Source organism: Chelonia mydas, chromosome 5, assembly GCF_015237465.2.
Source record: "Chelonia mydas isolate rCheMyd1 chromosome 5, rCheMyd1.pri.v2, whole genome shotgun sequence".
Classification (NCBI taxonomy): domain Eukaryota; kingdom Metazoa; phylum Chordata; order Testudines; family Cheloniidae; genus Chelonia; species Chelonia mydas.
Window position 1 is genome coordinate 121478449 of NC_051245.2, and position 14649 is coordinate 121493097.

General features: G+C 50.5%; 1 protein-coding gene across 1 annotated transcript in view; it reads right to left on the reverse strand.

Moving 5' to 3' along the window:
- Window positions 1–211: 211 nt before the first annotated feature.
- Window positions 212–14649, reverse strand: part of SHB (SH2 domain containing adaptor protein B) — a 140732-nt gene continuing 126294 nt past the window's right edge. Inside the window, exon 6 of the mRNA XM_037902176.2 lies at window positions 212–4177. Coding sequence (XP_037758104.1) covers window positions 3994–4177 — 184 coding nt within the window. The 3' untranslated portion in view covers window positions 212–3993. The remainder of the gene's footprint in view (window positions 4178–14649) is intronic.

The window sequence follows — 14649 nt, forward strand, 5'->3', positions numbered from 1 at the left end:
CCTGGCAGAATGTGGACTAAATAGAATATGGCATAATAATTATTTTCACTGCACGCTGCAGACACGCCAGCCTTACAAAACCCAAGAAACCTGAATGCAAGTGGCTTTCCAAGAGAAGAATAGCTTCCATTGTTCACTGTTCATGAAAATCTGAATACATGCTGACAAAGAGGAAACCTCCACAATTAGAGGAAGAAAAGGGAGAGGTTTATAATTTTTTAAAATAAACTTTTAATGGACTTTACAGGCATGATTGCTACTTGTTCTCTCAGCCATAAGCAATATCACAAACTGCAACAGACCACATTTTCACTGTACGTTACAAAGGGTTTCTTTCTTTCTTTTTTTTTTTTTTAAACTGGAAAAATATCACACAATCACTTAAATAAACAAAGACAACATTACAGTGCAAACAAACTCCTGGTTTTATTTATGCCGCGGTTACTGAGCAATTTATTTTTTCAAAAGCTCCCCCCCCACCCCCGCCATTAGAAAACACTGGTTGGAGAGACTCTTTCCTTTCCCAAACTCAGGGCTTGTCTACACCTACATGCTCCAGGAGCACTTCAGTACAGCAATACCTACGCCAACAGGAGGGGCTCTCCCAGCAGCGTAGGTGACCCGCCTCTCAGAGCTGGCAGCGAGGTCAACCTAGCACTGCCTACATGGGGGCTAAGCTCAGCTTAACCATGCCGCTCCGGGGGGGTGGTTTACTCACACCCCGGGCTGATGTAGTTAAACCGACCTAATTTTCTAAGGTAGCCCAGGCCTCAGGTTGTTCCTCAGAGTTGTATTACGTGCTACACACATGGCTGTAGGGGTTTGATCTGACTGCCTTAATCACGTCGGCCCAGACCCACAGGTCATGGACGTCACTCCCACCGACGTCAATGGCATTTGGATCCGGCCCTTGTACAAAACCCTACTTGATAATTCCCCCCCGGCTCATAAAAGCCTGGCTAGGCTCTCCGTTAACTGACTCCTGGTCTTTGCACTTCATTGTGGTGAAGACATAGGGATCTAAAATGATTATTCCACCGCAAAACCACGGACAGACAAGTTACAGAATAAAAACAAAATGCACCTGAAGATGCGAAAAGGGCAGCTTGGAAGTTTGGATCACTGGGGAAGGCTAGGCTAAGGTTATGCCTTGGGGCTGGGGCAAGGGGGATTCAGACACACCCTTCCCAGGGTTCCTCCTTGCTCTGGAGGAACAGGGAGTGGGGGTTAGGAATTCACCTCTGGCCTGCTCCAGGGAGGAAGGAAGTGTCCTTATTTATATGCGCTGGGACCCATGTAGCCCAAGTCACAAGCTCTCTCCGGCCCCATCTGCCCCAATGTTAAACCAAAAGTGGCCCCCACATCCCCGTATCTGAGAAGTAACATCTGGGATCCCACTGCCTGCCTGTGTCCTGGGGGAGTCACTGAGGAGCAGATAAACACGGAACCTGTAGGGTAAGTTCAGCCATTTGTAAAGACCACCACACAACCCTCACTTCAAGGGTAAGGAAACCATAGCCACCCTCCTGCAATGCAGATTCAGCTGGAACATCCATGAGCTGACCACGGTATAATACAGAGCTATCCTTGGTATTAACAACCAGCTCACAGACTTGTTCGAACTAATGCTGGAATTCCCTATACCCAATTCATATCTGGAACAGACAGGGTTAAAAAAAACCAGGCAGCGAAATGCATACTATCAATCTGGAAACATCATTATGGAACATCCTGGAGGTTCTTTTCACATTATACAGTACAATGAAGCAGTATTTTACAGGCATTAGAGTAATGATTATCCCATTACACTTCTCAATCAGCACTTATTTCAAAGCATGTATGAGGGGGAGAGAGGTGGAGAGAAAGGTGAATTAAATAACAGACATTTTCACAGCCTTATTGCAGTCTGTAAAGTCTGTAAACTGCAAGTAACCACATCTCCGCGCCAGTCACTGACGTATAAATACACAGTGTTCTAGACGGCGAGGTGATGACAGACCAGGATCAGGACTACCTGGCTACTGGATTTCACCAGTTCCAGCATTCACGTGCAAACACAGTTTGTCAGTTATCCTATTCAGCAGGCGTACAAAGAGCGTGCCAGCCATCTCTTGAGTTGGGGAGGCCGCTGCGTTTGCACTGTGGAGGTAGTACATCTTCTGCATCTGACAGTAATGAGATACAGCTACGCACAGATGGGGTACGACAGGGTTGCTTGTGATGGCAGAGGTCAGGGCTCAACAGCCCTTGGGCTCACTTCCATCTTATGTCCCTAAAGCTCATGCTTCAGGGCTTCAGCTGGCCACCTGCAGCGGTCAGGAAGGGATTCCTCCCCCCACAGCGTATTCGGGATTGGGGGAGGTTTTTGGATCTCCTTCCTCTGAAGCATCAAGGATGGCCACAGCTGGAGATGGGACACTGGGCGGGGTGGACCAGGCTTGGAGGTGGCACCGAGCAATCTCTCTCTCAGGAGCTCAGCTGGCTGGTTCTTGCCCATGTGCTCAGGGTCTAACTGATCACCATGTGGGGACTCGGGCAGGAATTTCCCCCAGGTCAGATTGGCAGTGACCTTGGGGGGATTTTGCCTTCCTCTGCAGCGCGTGGGTGGGGGTCACGCGCCAGGCTCCTTTGGGTATCTCTCACTTAATAATTTCCCTCCCAGGAAACCGGTGCCCCTTGGTCCCTCCTGCACTGTGCCTGTAGCATGTAATAGTCTCGTTTCCAGGGGCGGGGGGGCTGCAAGACCTTGGTCTCATTTCCGTCTCTGGGTTTAGTGTGTAGGCGACCTGTGATGTACAGAAGCTTAGACAGGATGATCTGGTGGTCGCTTCTGGCCTCAGACTCCGTGACTCTGGATATTCTGCTGGGGGAGGAAATACCAGTGACCATAATATTTTCAGATGCAGGGGCACCAGGCTCTTCGCATGAAAGTTTCGAGAATTCCCTGTAACATGCAGTGCCGCATTCTCCTACACTGTGCATCTCTTGGAGAGCTGGAAAACCCATTCATCACATGCTCTTCCATGCCGGAGGTGGAAAGGATGTTGGATGCCGTGGGTCAGTTGCCCCAGTGGGACTATTATTTGCCCAGATAAAATGGACACAAGAAGCGTGGCCTCTGACAGCCTTTTAAGGTCTGAAACCCAGCACGTGGGCACATTCAGATGACGTACTCCCACGGCTGACACATCACCGCACGCTGCACTGGCAGAGCGGACAATGCGAATCAACTGCCTGCCTTGATCTCGGAATGACACTTGCAAAATGAACACAGTAACCCTCAGAGATTTATTAATGTACCAAAAAAGGATAAAAAATATATATTAAACCACTATTTTAATTACATACCCTATTCATAAATAATCAAGCACATTTTGCTATTGTAAAATTACTCATTAAGATCTCCTAGTCACACTGTGCGAGACAAAAGACTCCTGTGTTTGGATCATCCTGACAGACAGTGCATGAAGAGAGACACTAACATGGGGTGAGTGGGCAGAGCTATAAGGACTTGCATGTTAAGCCAGTCATGTGCCGATTTCTCCTTGAGCCCTGAAAGAATCTGCATCCATTTCATTGTCTGTTAAGGACAGCATGTCACCGGTGGAAGATTATTTGATCATACACCGGTATTAAGTCAGGAGAGTGAAAGAACAAATATCCTTAGAGTTTCCTGACCGAAGGAAGAGGTTTGCTTTATTCACCCTTGACAGCAGTTCTTTGGATTTGGAAACAATTTTTCATTCACAGAAACATCCCCCAGGAAGGCTCTCTGTTCTCCTCACATGGAAATAGAAACACAGTAGTGCAAGAGTACCATACACACAGGACTGTCTAACAGTTTTCAGACAGCCAGCACACATCAGAAATGAAAGGCAGGACATCTCCATTTCAACCTCGAGTTTCTGAGTTCTGGTCATCGATGCAGCAGTAATTCCTGCTTCGTTGCTTGCCCGTCACCTCCCATCCACAGGAAGGAGTGAGATTGGAGCGTTATAGGGTCCGGACAGCTACAGGGTAAAGCAGGGACAAGTGTTCTGCGCCCTTGATGGGCAGTTTTTTGGTGGTATAGTAGTGGATGACTTCCGGAACGCTGTCAAACGGGGGGCTGTTCTGACCCAGGATGTATTTCTCTTTGGTTTTTGCCAGTTTCATGTGCATAAAGCCTTGACTGCTCCTGTGAAGGAAACAAAGGAGAGGGTGTTAGAACCTGCACAACCCCCACCCGCGGACACAATTAAAGGGTCGGCATCCAAATGCGGCTCCTCTTTGCTGGCGACATGCCGCTGGCTGCGTAAGAACAGCGAGACAAAAGCCCACCCGCACAGACCGGTCAGGCCAGCCTTTCGTCCCGTGCTAGCAGCTCACGGCGGCGAGCGAGGTCTTCCCTGCACCAGCACAGACAGCCGGTCCATGCCAGCAGGGACCCCTGGCTCTGTGCTGACGCTCGCCCACATGGAGCGGTGCCCGGCAGGCCCCAGAGATAACGGGCCCTTTCAATGGCTTTGAGCCTTCATTCCCAGAAACTTCTGGGGTTTGAGCCCTTTCCTTCCCCAGGGATCCCAGCAAGGCCATGGTCTGGTCTTTGGGGTGCCGAAGCTGCACTGGGGCGGGGCAGCCCGAGAACAGCTGGTGGCCCCTTCCAGGGCAGCTAAGCATCGCCAGCTCCCTGCTGCGACTAGCTAGGGACTCGGGCCGGGAAAAGCCAAGGGCCCTGGCCTGGAGAAGTGACACATTTCAGCCTTTTAAATGAACGCGAGGCCCTGCTCAGTCAGCCCCTGCAAGAGGGCTGGGGAGGTCGCTGAACTCTCCCTGGGGCAGTACCTGGGGGTCTCAGGTGCTGCAGAGGAGTCGGGCTGCAGCTTTCCGGCTCCCAACCCCATGCAGCCCCCACCCCCACCAGCAGGTAACAGGCACCTGTGCAAAACCCCTTCCGAGAGGGGTCCAGCAATATCCTTCGAATCAGCAGGCGGCTGGATTCCTGCTGCTGAGGGCCCAAAGCCCCACGGAGTCCAACCCTCGGAGCACCTGCACAGGGACTGCTGCAGACAGAGCAAGCCCCTCTGCTCCTGAGCCCAGCCGGATCCTCCCAGCACGGCAGGGCCCCGCCTTTCCCTCAGCCTTGACAAGGACAGAGGCGAGTTACGGGCTGGACCAGGGCTTTCTGGCCACAGCCCTGCACAGGGGGTGGTGTGGGACTGCCTTCCCCACCAGGTGACTGTCTCCGGCAGCTAATGTGGCAAGAGGGGTAGGACAAGGAGCCAGAATTCTGCCAGTGCAGCTCCTTGGGCACGGTCGAGGGATGGGAACAGCACCCCCACTTGTGTGCCAGCCAGGATGGGGCGGTGCCGCTGTGGCCCTGCCTCTCCTGGCCCTCTCTTCACAGCTGGCTCCTGGGAGGGGCAGCAGTGAGTCCTGGCAGCGGTGCATGGGCAGGCAGCTTCTCCTGTGCCCCTGCGCTCCTGCCCAAAGCCATCTCGCCACCCGGCCCTGAGCGAGCCCAAGGAGTGCAGGGATTTGCTTTGGAGGTGCCGTATAAAGTGTTTTCTGGCCCTGGCTTCCTGCTCGGGCTCCCAGCTGTATCGATGAGCCTTAATTCCCCTTCTTGAGGGGAGGGGCACAGTGGGGGGAGGAATCAAACTGCAACATCCCCTCTGGTGAATAGGGAGGGGGGCACATCTCAGAGCTGCCCTGGCTAGTCTGCCTGGCGCATTGTCCCAGAAGGGCAGGGGTGGCCTAACTGCACAGGACACAGTGGCTGTATGTAGCGAGCCGCGTCCCTCGTTTCCACGGGCATCAAACTACAGGCAAATGCAATGACCCGGAGGCCGTCCATGCAAGAGGCAAGTCAGTTCCACGGCAACTGCTCGAGCTGCTAAGCATCAAGAGCAGCCGCCAACCCACACCCCACCCGCCTGGCGCAGAGCTGCCGTGCTAGGGACACAAACCCGGAGGAGCCACCCCTGGACTCCAGGCCCTGGGCACCACAGGGCTCTGTTCTGCTCTGAACAGCAGCAAGGGCAGGACAGGGCCACAGGCCTCACCACCTGGCACACAGGGCAGCGGCTGTCATCACCACCTGCGGACTCCAGGACTGAGAACAAAGCACTGCACACGCCCACTCAGCGTATCTTGGATCCCTGCGGGGAGTGGGGGTCGGGGACGACATAAAAACAACAGGCACTGGCTGCGAGACATGGTGCAAAAGGAATCAAGTGGTGGCGTGGCTAGCATTGCTTCCTTAGGACCATCTTGCCACAGCGGCTTCCACTAGGATGCAGCATTACTTTACGAGTAAGATCGACGTTTAATTTATAGCAAAAAACAACCTGTCACCCTTCTGTGAAAACAGCGTTTGGAAAAGCTCTCTCTTTCCATGTGCTAGAAACAGCATCTCCTAGGGAAGAGACGAAAGCTCAGCTTTTCCAGATTTGTTGAGGCAATTCTCTGATTAAATGACCCTTCTCTGTTGAGCAGAAATCACTGCAGGCCCTGTAATTACAGCTTTGCAAGCTTCAAATCTTGATTTAAATTTCCATTTTTTACAGGAATGATTCTCTTTTGAAATTTAATTGCTCTCTAAATGATTTCCTGCAAGCCAAGGGTAACATCTCTAAATACGTTCTTATGAGGAGATATATTGTTCCCTTCCCTTCAGCTCATTGTGGATTTCCTTTGCTGGTAAATGGCTTACAAGTCTGCCATTAAATTAGCAGGATCAGAGAAATTTGTGCATATGAATTTAAAGAATCTGGCCTGAACTGGAGAGCAGGCTGTTAAATGTCTTCAGGTCTATTGCTCAGGCAAGAAAAGTGGAGTGATGTGCTACTTTTAATAATATTAAGGAAGAAAGAGGTGTTAATATTATTCTTCATGTTCCCAGCAGAATGCTCAATACTCTGAAGTCACCCCAGAACAGTTAGTGTCCTCACAGCAACCAACTGACCCTATTCACAAGACAATTTGCTTCTGCACTAGGACAACACATTACCGCATTTTCAAAATCCCAGGCTGGGACACTTCTGGGGGACCTTTTTGAGGCTAGCAGGGTACTCCTAAGACAGCCAATAATTGTTCTCTTTCTCAGTGTGCTGGTGTCTGCAGCCGGCATCTGGCTCACAGGGACATGGCTGGACTGCTCGGAGCAAAGGGTTTATCCAGTCCCTTAGCGCCCGCATGAGTCGATGGTGACACACTGAACGAGCGTCCTTAACATTTGCTCAGAGCAAAGGAGCGGCCCAACAGCGACACTCCTTTCCTCTCCATGCCCTGCCTAGCGCTCACTCCATGGGACGCTGAGCAAGTGCCATGCCACACAGCAGTGCACTGGGGATAAGGCAGATAAACAGGCAGAGAGCTCTCCACACCCACCCCACGGGAGAGGGAGCAGCGGGGAAAGCGCTGTCCTCCCTCCCCATTTTCTTGACATTTCACCTTGAATGAACTCGGTCGTTATAACAGACCCAATGCAATGACTGGTGAAACAAAGCCAGGTCCTTTCAGAGAGCCCGAGAGATGGGAGACGCCGAGGCTGTATGGAACATGCTGGCTAGACAATTCACTGCCCAGCTCCAAGCACCCAGCCACGCATTTGGTGTGATGGAGCCTGTTCTCTGGCGCGTACACACTCTTCTCCGTGCCCTGCTCCAGCGGCACGAGCCTGCCCGAGCCAGTTCACACCAGGGGCCAGAAAGTCACAAGAGGAGTGTAATGAACCAAGGAGCTCAATGGAGCTGGCTGCCAGATTGCTAACTGGCAGCACTGGCCTCCATTAAACCGGAATCTGCATACCTGCACCCAGCTCCGGCCCCGCACCCAGCGACGGGAGGGCAATGGCCCTGCAGATCCATTCAGGGAGGGCGACGCTGGGCAGGGGGTAGCGCAGGGACCTCTGCAGGTTGAGGGTCTGGGGCGCGTGTCCCCGGTGGACTGGAGATGGGGGTTATGCCATGGGATACTGTGGCAGGAGCAGAGCTGGGAGAGCCTTAAAAGCCAGAACAAAGATTGGGTGTGAGGTACTGAGCTAATGGAGGGCTTCCAAGAGCAGCTTACGTGGTCAGAGCACCCCTAAGAGTGGCATTTAAAGTGGAGCGGAGAGGGGGCCTGCCATGGCATAGGGGGTACGAACCGGCCAGCAGTAAATACAGACTGGAAATGAGAAGCAGGTGTCTAACCACCAGAGCGGCGAAGCTCTGGAACGATGGGGGGCAGGCAATCTCACTAGCTTTAAGGTGGAGCTGGATATGTTTGTTGTGGGGATTATATGAGGGGCTGCCTGCGATAGCAGGGATTGGACCCGATGACCCAGGAGATCTTGTCCAGTCTTATGTCCCTATGGAGTCGGTGGGAGATGGGAAGACCCTGGATGCGTGTGAACTCTCGCATTGGGGGGAGGCAGCAGCAGCAGTGGGTTTGAGTTGTGTGGGTCGAGGGAGGAGACAGGCCTCAGCCTGTGTGTGTCCGTGACAGGGTGGCTCTGGAGGAGGATGGAGAACAGAAAGAGCTGGGCCAAGCACACATGACAGGGTGTCGACCAAGTGGCCATGCGATAGCCACAGGGGTCAGGAAATACAGGACTCAGATTGACAACTTCCCTTACTGCTTCCACTTCGAGCCCTCCAGGGCCTCAGCACAGCACAGTGGGGTCCAAGGCACGGGCTGGAGAGTCTGGCAATGAACCGCTTTTCCTCCTGTGCAAAAGGAGGAAGGATGTCCATGAACTGCTGGGTGTGCATCCGCTCCAAAGGAGCAGGCCCCCAAGCAGCCTCTCGCGGTGCCTATGCTTAAGGCCCAGCCTGACCCCAAAGACAATGCTCAGCGAAGGACCACATCTACTTTGGGCTCATTGCAGACCTTCTGCTAATTTTTCATGGTTGTTACATTTCCTGTCAACTACAGACCAGCCGGTCAGACCAGGCCTGGACCAGCAGGGTCTGGCTGGCTGGGGAACGGGACAGAAGGCTGGGAGAGAGCTACCAGGCAGACGGCAGCAGAGGTGAGCTGTGCCACGGGCCATGGCGTCAGAAAGATTTACTTCTGACTGGCACCTGCTGCCAATCTTTTGTTCAGAAGGAGACCAATTGCGGCATAATGGTGGCATTCTCCGGTACCACCCTACATACCAGGGACCCTCACTTGAGGGCAAAGTCAGATTTCTGCAGCTGGTTTTTCCCTTGATTACAAACCCACGGAAACATAGCTTCTTTTAATAGCACTGTAATGACACCATCAGTTTACAACAATGCTAAAGAAGCCAGAAACAGCAACCCTGTTTCTCCAAAAGAGCAGAGTGCTTAGGTCATTTTCTTCTTCTTTGATAAAACAAGCTGAAGGAGCAAGCCACAAATACACAGCCCTCCCAGCAGGTGACTTGCCTAATTAATGCACCAAAGCTTTCAAATAATACAGAATGCCATTCATATCTATGCTAACACTGTTCATTAGCATAACAAAAAGCAATTTCGGATCTAGAGGATTATTAAATACTATTGCCTAGACAGACCCTAATAATAGGAACGGTCCCCCTCCTAATAATCAAGGTATTTAATAATACATTACACGTCTTTGCAGCTGCTGGGACACATTGCCTGCAGCAAGTATGCCTGCCCTATCCCTCTTCCTTTCAGCTGTAATTGCTTAATGCATATTTCATGAAGAATGCAGAGTAACTTATGTTAAATCGCTTCTCTTCAGGATAAAATGACTTAAAAACACTTGCATACAGTACGTGTGTGATTGCAGGCGGAGCAGCTGCCCGCGTGTGCTGGTGATTGTGACCCTATTACGGGAATCCCGGCACTGTCAGCCTCTGCTCCTCTGACCGGGAGAACACGGAGAATCAGCACCACCAATTTCCAAGCCAAGTGGAATAGAACAGATTTCCGCATCAAATCATGGCTCCCAGGCCTCTGCTGAACACACGCCTTTCCTCAGTTTGTACCGTAATTCTGAGGAGCCTGGTCCTGCACTCAGTGACAGACCTTACCGACAGCAGGATCGGGCCCTGAAGGCTCAATCATTGCCCTCATCACATCCTCACTGGATGGCCCCTCCTCCTTGCAACAGGTAGCATGGACAAATCCGTTCTAGTGGGAGGGAAACGCAGCCCATGCTCACCACTGGCTCCATCGAACTGCCCACAGACGGCTGCCTGCATGAGACTAATGCACAGTTTGTGAATGCTTGACTCCACCACGCCTAGCAAATTACAACCAGTCCTGAAATCCCTAACAGCATTGTCCACAGAGCACCCCATGTTACTAGGCAGAGAGACAGGACCAAAAAACTTTCATTAGCAACAGGCTACCCAGGTGAGGAATTGCTTCTGGGCCACCTTTGCTCTCACTGGTATCAGCGTGATTGTTCTGAGACACCCCATCACCAAAACATCTGGTTACCTTCACAATAGACAATAGACTTCAAAACAATAGACTTCCATCTTGGGAAAAGTGCTGGAAATCAGCAGCTCTCCTAACCCATTTCCCACCTGTCTCCACGTTGACACTTCCGTCTCCTCAATCCATTTATTACCCTGAATTTACATTTCTTCAGCAACGCTGTGCTTAGCATAAGGACACAGCGAAGGCCCTGAAAAGAACGGCCTTCAATTAGCTGAAAGAAGAGAGACCGTCCTGACTTTAAATGTGCTATCGTTTGTTTTACCGCTGGTTTATGAAGAGTATCGGAGCAGAGTGGTGGGAGATACACTTCATCACACAGCTCCGCCACTGACCCTCAACCCTGATCTGCAACCCCCCCCCCCCCCCCCCATGTCTGTCCCCAGTCTCCTGTGAAGATCCTGCCACGTGTACAAAGCTGCATGGTGATATACAACATGGAGACAGATTCACTAGGAACTCTGATGAAATTGCTAAACACCCACTCCACCTGAAAGCCCAAGTTGTAACTTAAATCCAGGTCTTTGTAGCTGGAAGGCGACTACATTAACTCATTGCGCCACTGAGCAACCGCTGGGGAATATTTAAAATTAAGAGCGGGCATCACTTTGTTAGTTCCATTTCACTGACTATTTGTAGCCAACTGCAGTGACCGCATCCTTACGGCTGGGTTCAACATTCCATTCCAGCCCACTTTTTTCACTTGTTCATAATTCTCTCCAATTTTTTGGGTCTGGACGTTGTTCTGGGCTCAAATGCAGCCGCAAGGCAAAAGGTTTTGGAAAGCTGGAGATAAGTTGGTTTAAGCATTTTTTCCCTGTAACGTCAGCATGAGAGCCTGACTCCTCCCCAGCCCCTTCCCACTTTGTCTGTGCTCCAGTCACAATAATTGTGCTCATGCTGGCTGCAACTAGAAATACTGGATGACGTTTTTCACCATCCTGCATAAGGGTGAGAAAACAATCAGTGTGGTACAGGGAATGGCGATCTTTGGCACGCGGCCCGCCAGGGTAAGCCCCCTGGCGGGCCGGGCCGGTTTGTTTACCTGCTGCGTCCGCAGGTTCGGCTGATCGCAGCTCCCACTGGCCGCGGTTCACCGCTCCAGGCCAATGGTGGCTGCAGGAAGCGGCGCGGGCCGAGGGACGTGCTGACTGCCAGGGGGCTTACCCTGGTAGGCAGCGTGCCAAAGATTGCCAATCCCTGGTGTAGTACTTTGAAAGCTATGGCTGTTTAAATGCAGCACCCTCAAGCACGTTTGATGGGAGTTTGTTCCCCCTCCCAGCCCCATAATGTTCAGGGCCTCTTGACACATTTGTTACCGAGGTCTTTGCTAAGTAGCTACAGATCCCGAGCCTGCTCCTGCCAGGCCGCGTGGTTTTACAGTCACTTTTTAAGTTTCTCTCCCCCATTGTGCTGTGCCCAAAAATCAAAGAGGGGCAAGTGACTAAGACCCAGATCCTCAACAGGTTTTCAGGCACTTAACTCCCAAAGAAATCAGTGACAATTAGGCAGATAACAACAGAGGTGGGCAGAATGCATGTAGTCAATTGCACACAGTGCTGTTATCCGAGGCCAGCAGATCGAGGGATGTGATCATTCCCCTCTATTCAGCATTGGTGAGGCCTCATCTGGAGTATTGTGTTCAGTTTTGGGTCCCACACCACAGGAAGGATGTGGAAAAATTGGAAAGTGTCCAGCGGAGGGCAACAAAAATGATTAGGGGCTGGAGCACATGACTTATGAGGAGAGGCTGGGGGAACTGGGATTATTTAGTCTGCAGAAGAGAAGAGTGAGGGGGGATTTGATAGCAGCCTTCGACTACCTGAAAGGGGGTTCCAGAGAGGATGGTTCTAGACTGTTCTCAGTGGTGGCAGATGACAGAACAAGGAGCAATGGTCTCAAGTTGCAGTGGGGGAGGTCTAGGTGTATTTCACGAGGAGGGTGGTGAAGCACTGGAATGCATTACCTAGGGAGGTGGTGGAATCTCCATCCTTACAGGTTTTTAAAGCCCAGCTTGACCAAGCCCTGGCTGGGATGATTTAGTTGGGGTTGGTCCTGCTTTGAGCAGGGGGTTGGACTAGATGACCTCGGGGGGGGAGGGGGCAGCATGCCCAGAGTAGAGCGCGGGGTGCAGCCCACGCAACCCCACCACGGCTGCTGCTGCAGGAGCAGCTACAGCTCACAGCGGCACAGCTCACAGCCAGTGGATCCACCCAGCATACAGCTGCTGTGGAGCCGTATGCTATGGTTTACAGTGTGTGTGCATGGCCTCTCTGCCCCATGCCCACCCGCCACAGCAATGGTACCATTACATAGGCGTCCTCGTGCTGGTCTTGCACTCATGGAGCATTCGTAGAATACATACAGGCTATATAATGTGGCTGCAATAACCTGGGCCCCACGTCCTGCTTTGGGTTACTCAGGTGCCATTGGACCAAACAGGAATTCATAGATGACAAGGCCAGAAGGGACTATTGTGACCATCTAGTTTGATCTCCTGCATTGCACAGGCTAGAGACCTGCCCCACAATAACTCCTAGAGCAGAGCTTTTAGAAAAACATCCCACCTTGATTTAAAAACGGTCAGGGATGGAGAATCTGCCACAACCCTTGGTAAATTGTTCCAGTGGTTAATTACCCTCATTCCTAAAAAATGATGCCTTATTTCCATTCTGAATTTGTCAAGCTTCAATTTCCAGCCATTGGTTCGTGTTAGACCTTTCTCTGCCAGATTGAAGAGTCCAGCTTGATGATGATTCCCCTTTTACAGTTACATTTCAAGACCTATCAGTTAGCCAGTTTTTAATCCATTTAATGTGTGCCAGGGTAATTTTACATTGTTCTAGTTTGTTTTTTTTTTTAATTCAAAATGTTGTGCAGTACCAAATCAAATGCCTTCCGCAAGTCTAAGTATATTACAGAGGTGGCCAAACTTACTGACCCTCTGAGCCGCATACAATAATCTTCAGAAGTTTGAGAGCCACAAGACACAAACAACCTTTACACATGCATCTTTAAAAATATTAACATCCTACTTACTGTATCATGGCTAATTACTGCTAGAGCTAGAGGCTTTGCGGGTCTCCATCCTGGTCGTAAATCTTTGGAAATCTGGTTGATATGTTGTCAAGGCAGTATGGAGGAGTTCAGTCAGCTATTGATTTGAAAGGACTGCACGATGTTTCGATTTTACAAATTTTATCATGGACTACAGTGATTCACAGCAGTATGTTGTGCCAAAAATTGAAATGAGTCGCATGCTAGTCTTTTTGAGTTGAGGATACTTCATTCCTGGCATTTGCTTCCAGAACTCGCTTATAGACTGTGATTTATGCATCATCTTTAGAGCCTGATCCTCCTGGAGTTCCAATAGTTCCATTTCTACAGTAGAAGTTTCTGTACCCACAGTTTTGGGAATTGGACAGCCATCACTGGTCACATCAACTATGAATGGGTTTACAAGAAAGTGAAGGAGGATCTCAGCTTCTACAAGCCTTCAAACCTGGCCTGAAAGTCATCCATCAGTCCTTATAATTTACCTCTGTATTCTTCAAGTTAGTGATCTTCTACTTAGATTTCAGGGAAATGTGTTTACCCTACTCTTGACATGGGAAAAGTGGTTCAAGTCTCTTGACACAATGCCTCTTTGCAGAAGCTTTAACTTGTTCTGGAAGCTGAAGGCTATCTGAGTAAGGTCAGAAATAATCTTACCTTGGAGTGCCAAGTTGAGCGTTTGCAGATGCTGCATAAGATCAGTGAAAAACATCAGATCCAGCATCCATTGCTCATTTTTCAGTTGTGGATAGGACTTTTCCTTTTCTTCAAGGAAAGCATTGATAGGCTCCAACAGTTCCACAAACCTACTTAAGACATTGCTGGTTGAGAACTGCCTCACAATATAGTAGAAAGAGACGTCGTTACATTTGGCTTCAAGATCCAGCTCTTCAATGAAACTTTTGAACTATCGATGAGTCTTCCCATTCAAGCGGATGAAATTGACAATTTCCAGGACTGTTTTCGTATCATTTTCCATACTTGAAGTATCTGCCTGTGAGATACTCACGATGGATGATGCAGTGAACAGGGAGAAACTCCAGAAATTTGGGATCGCTTTTCAAAAGTTCGATAAGGCCTACTTTCCCCCCCACCATTGCAGGTGCTCCATCCGTTGCAACACTGACAAGTTTATCCAGTGATACATCGGCATTTGTCAATGCTTTGTCACGTGCGTTCTTCATGTCAACACCGCGGG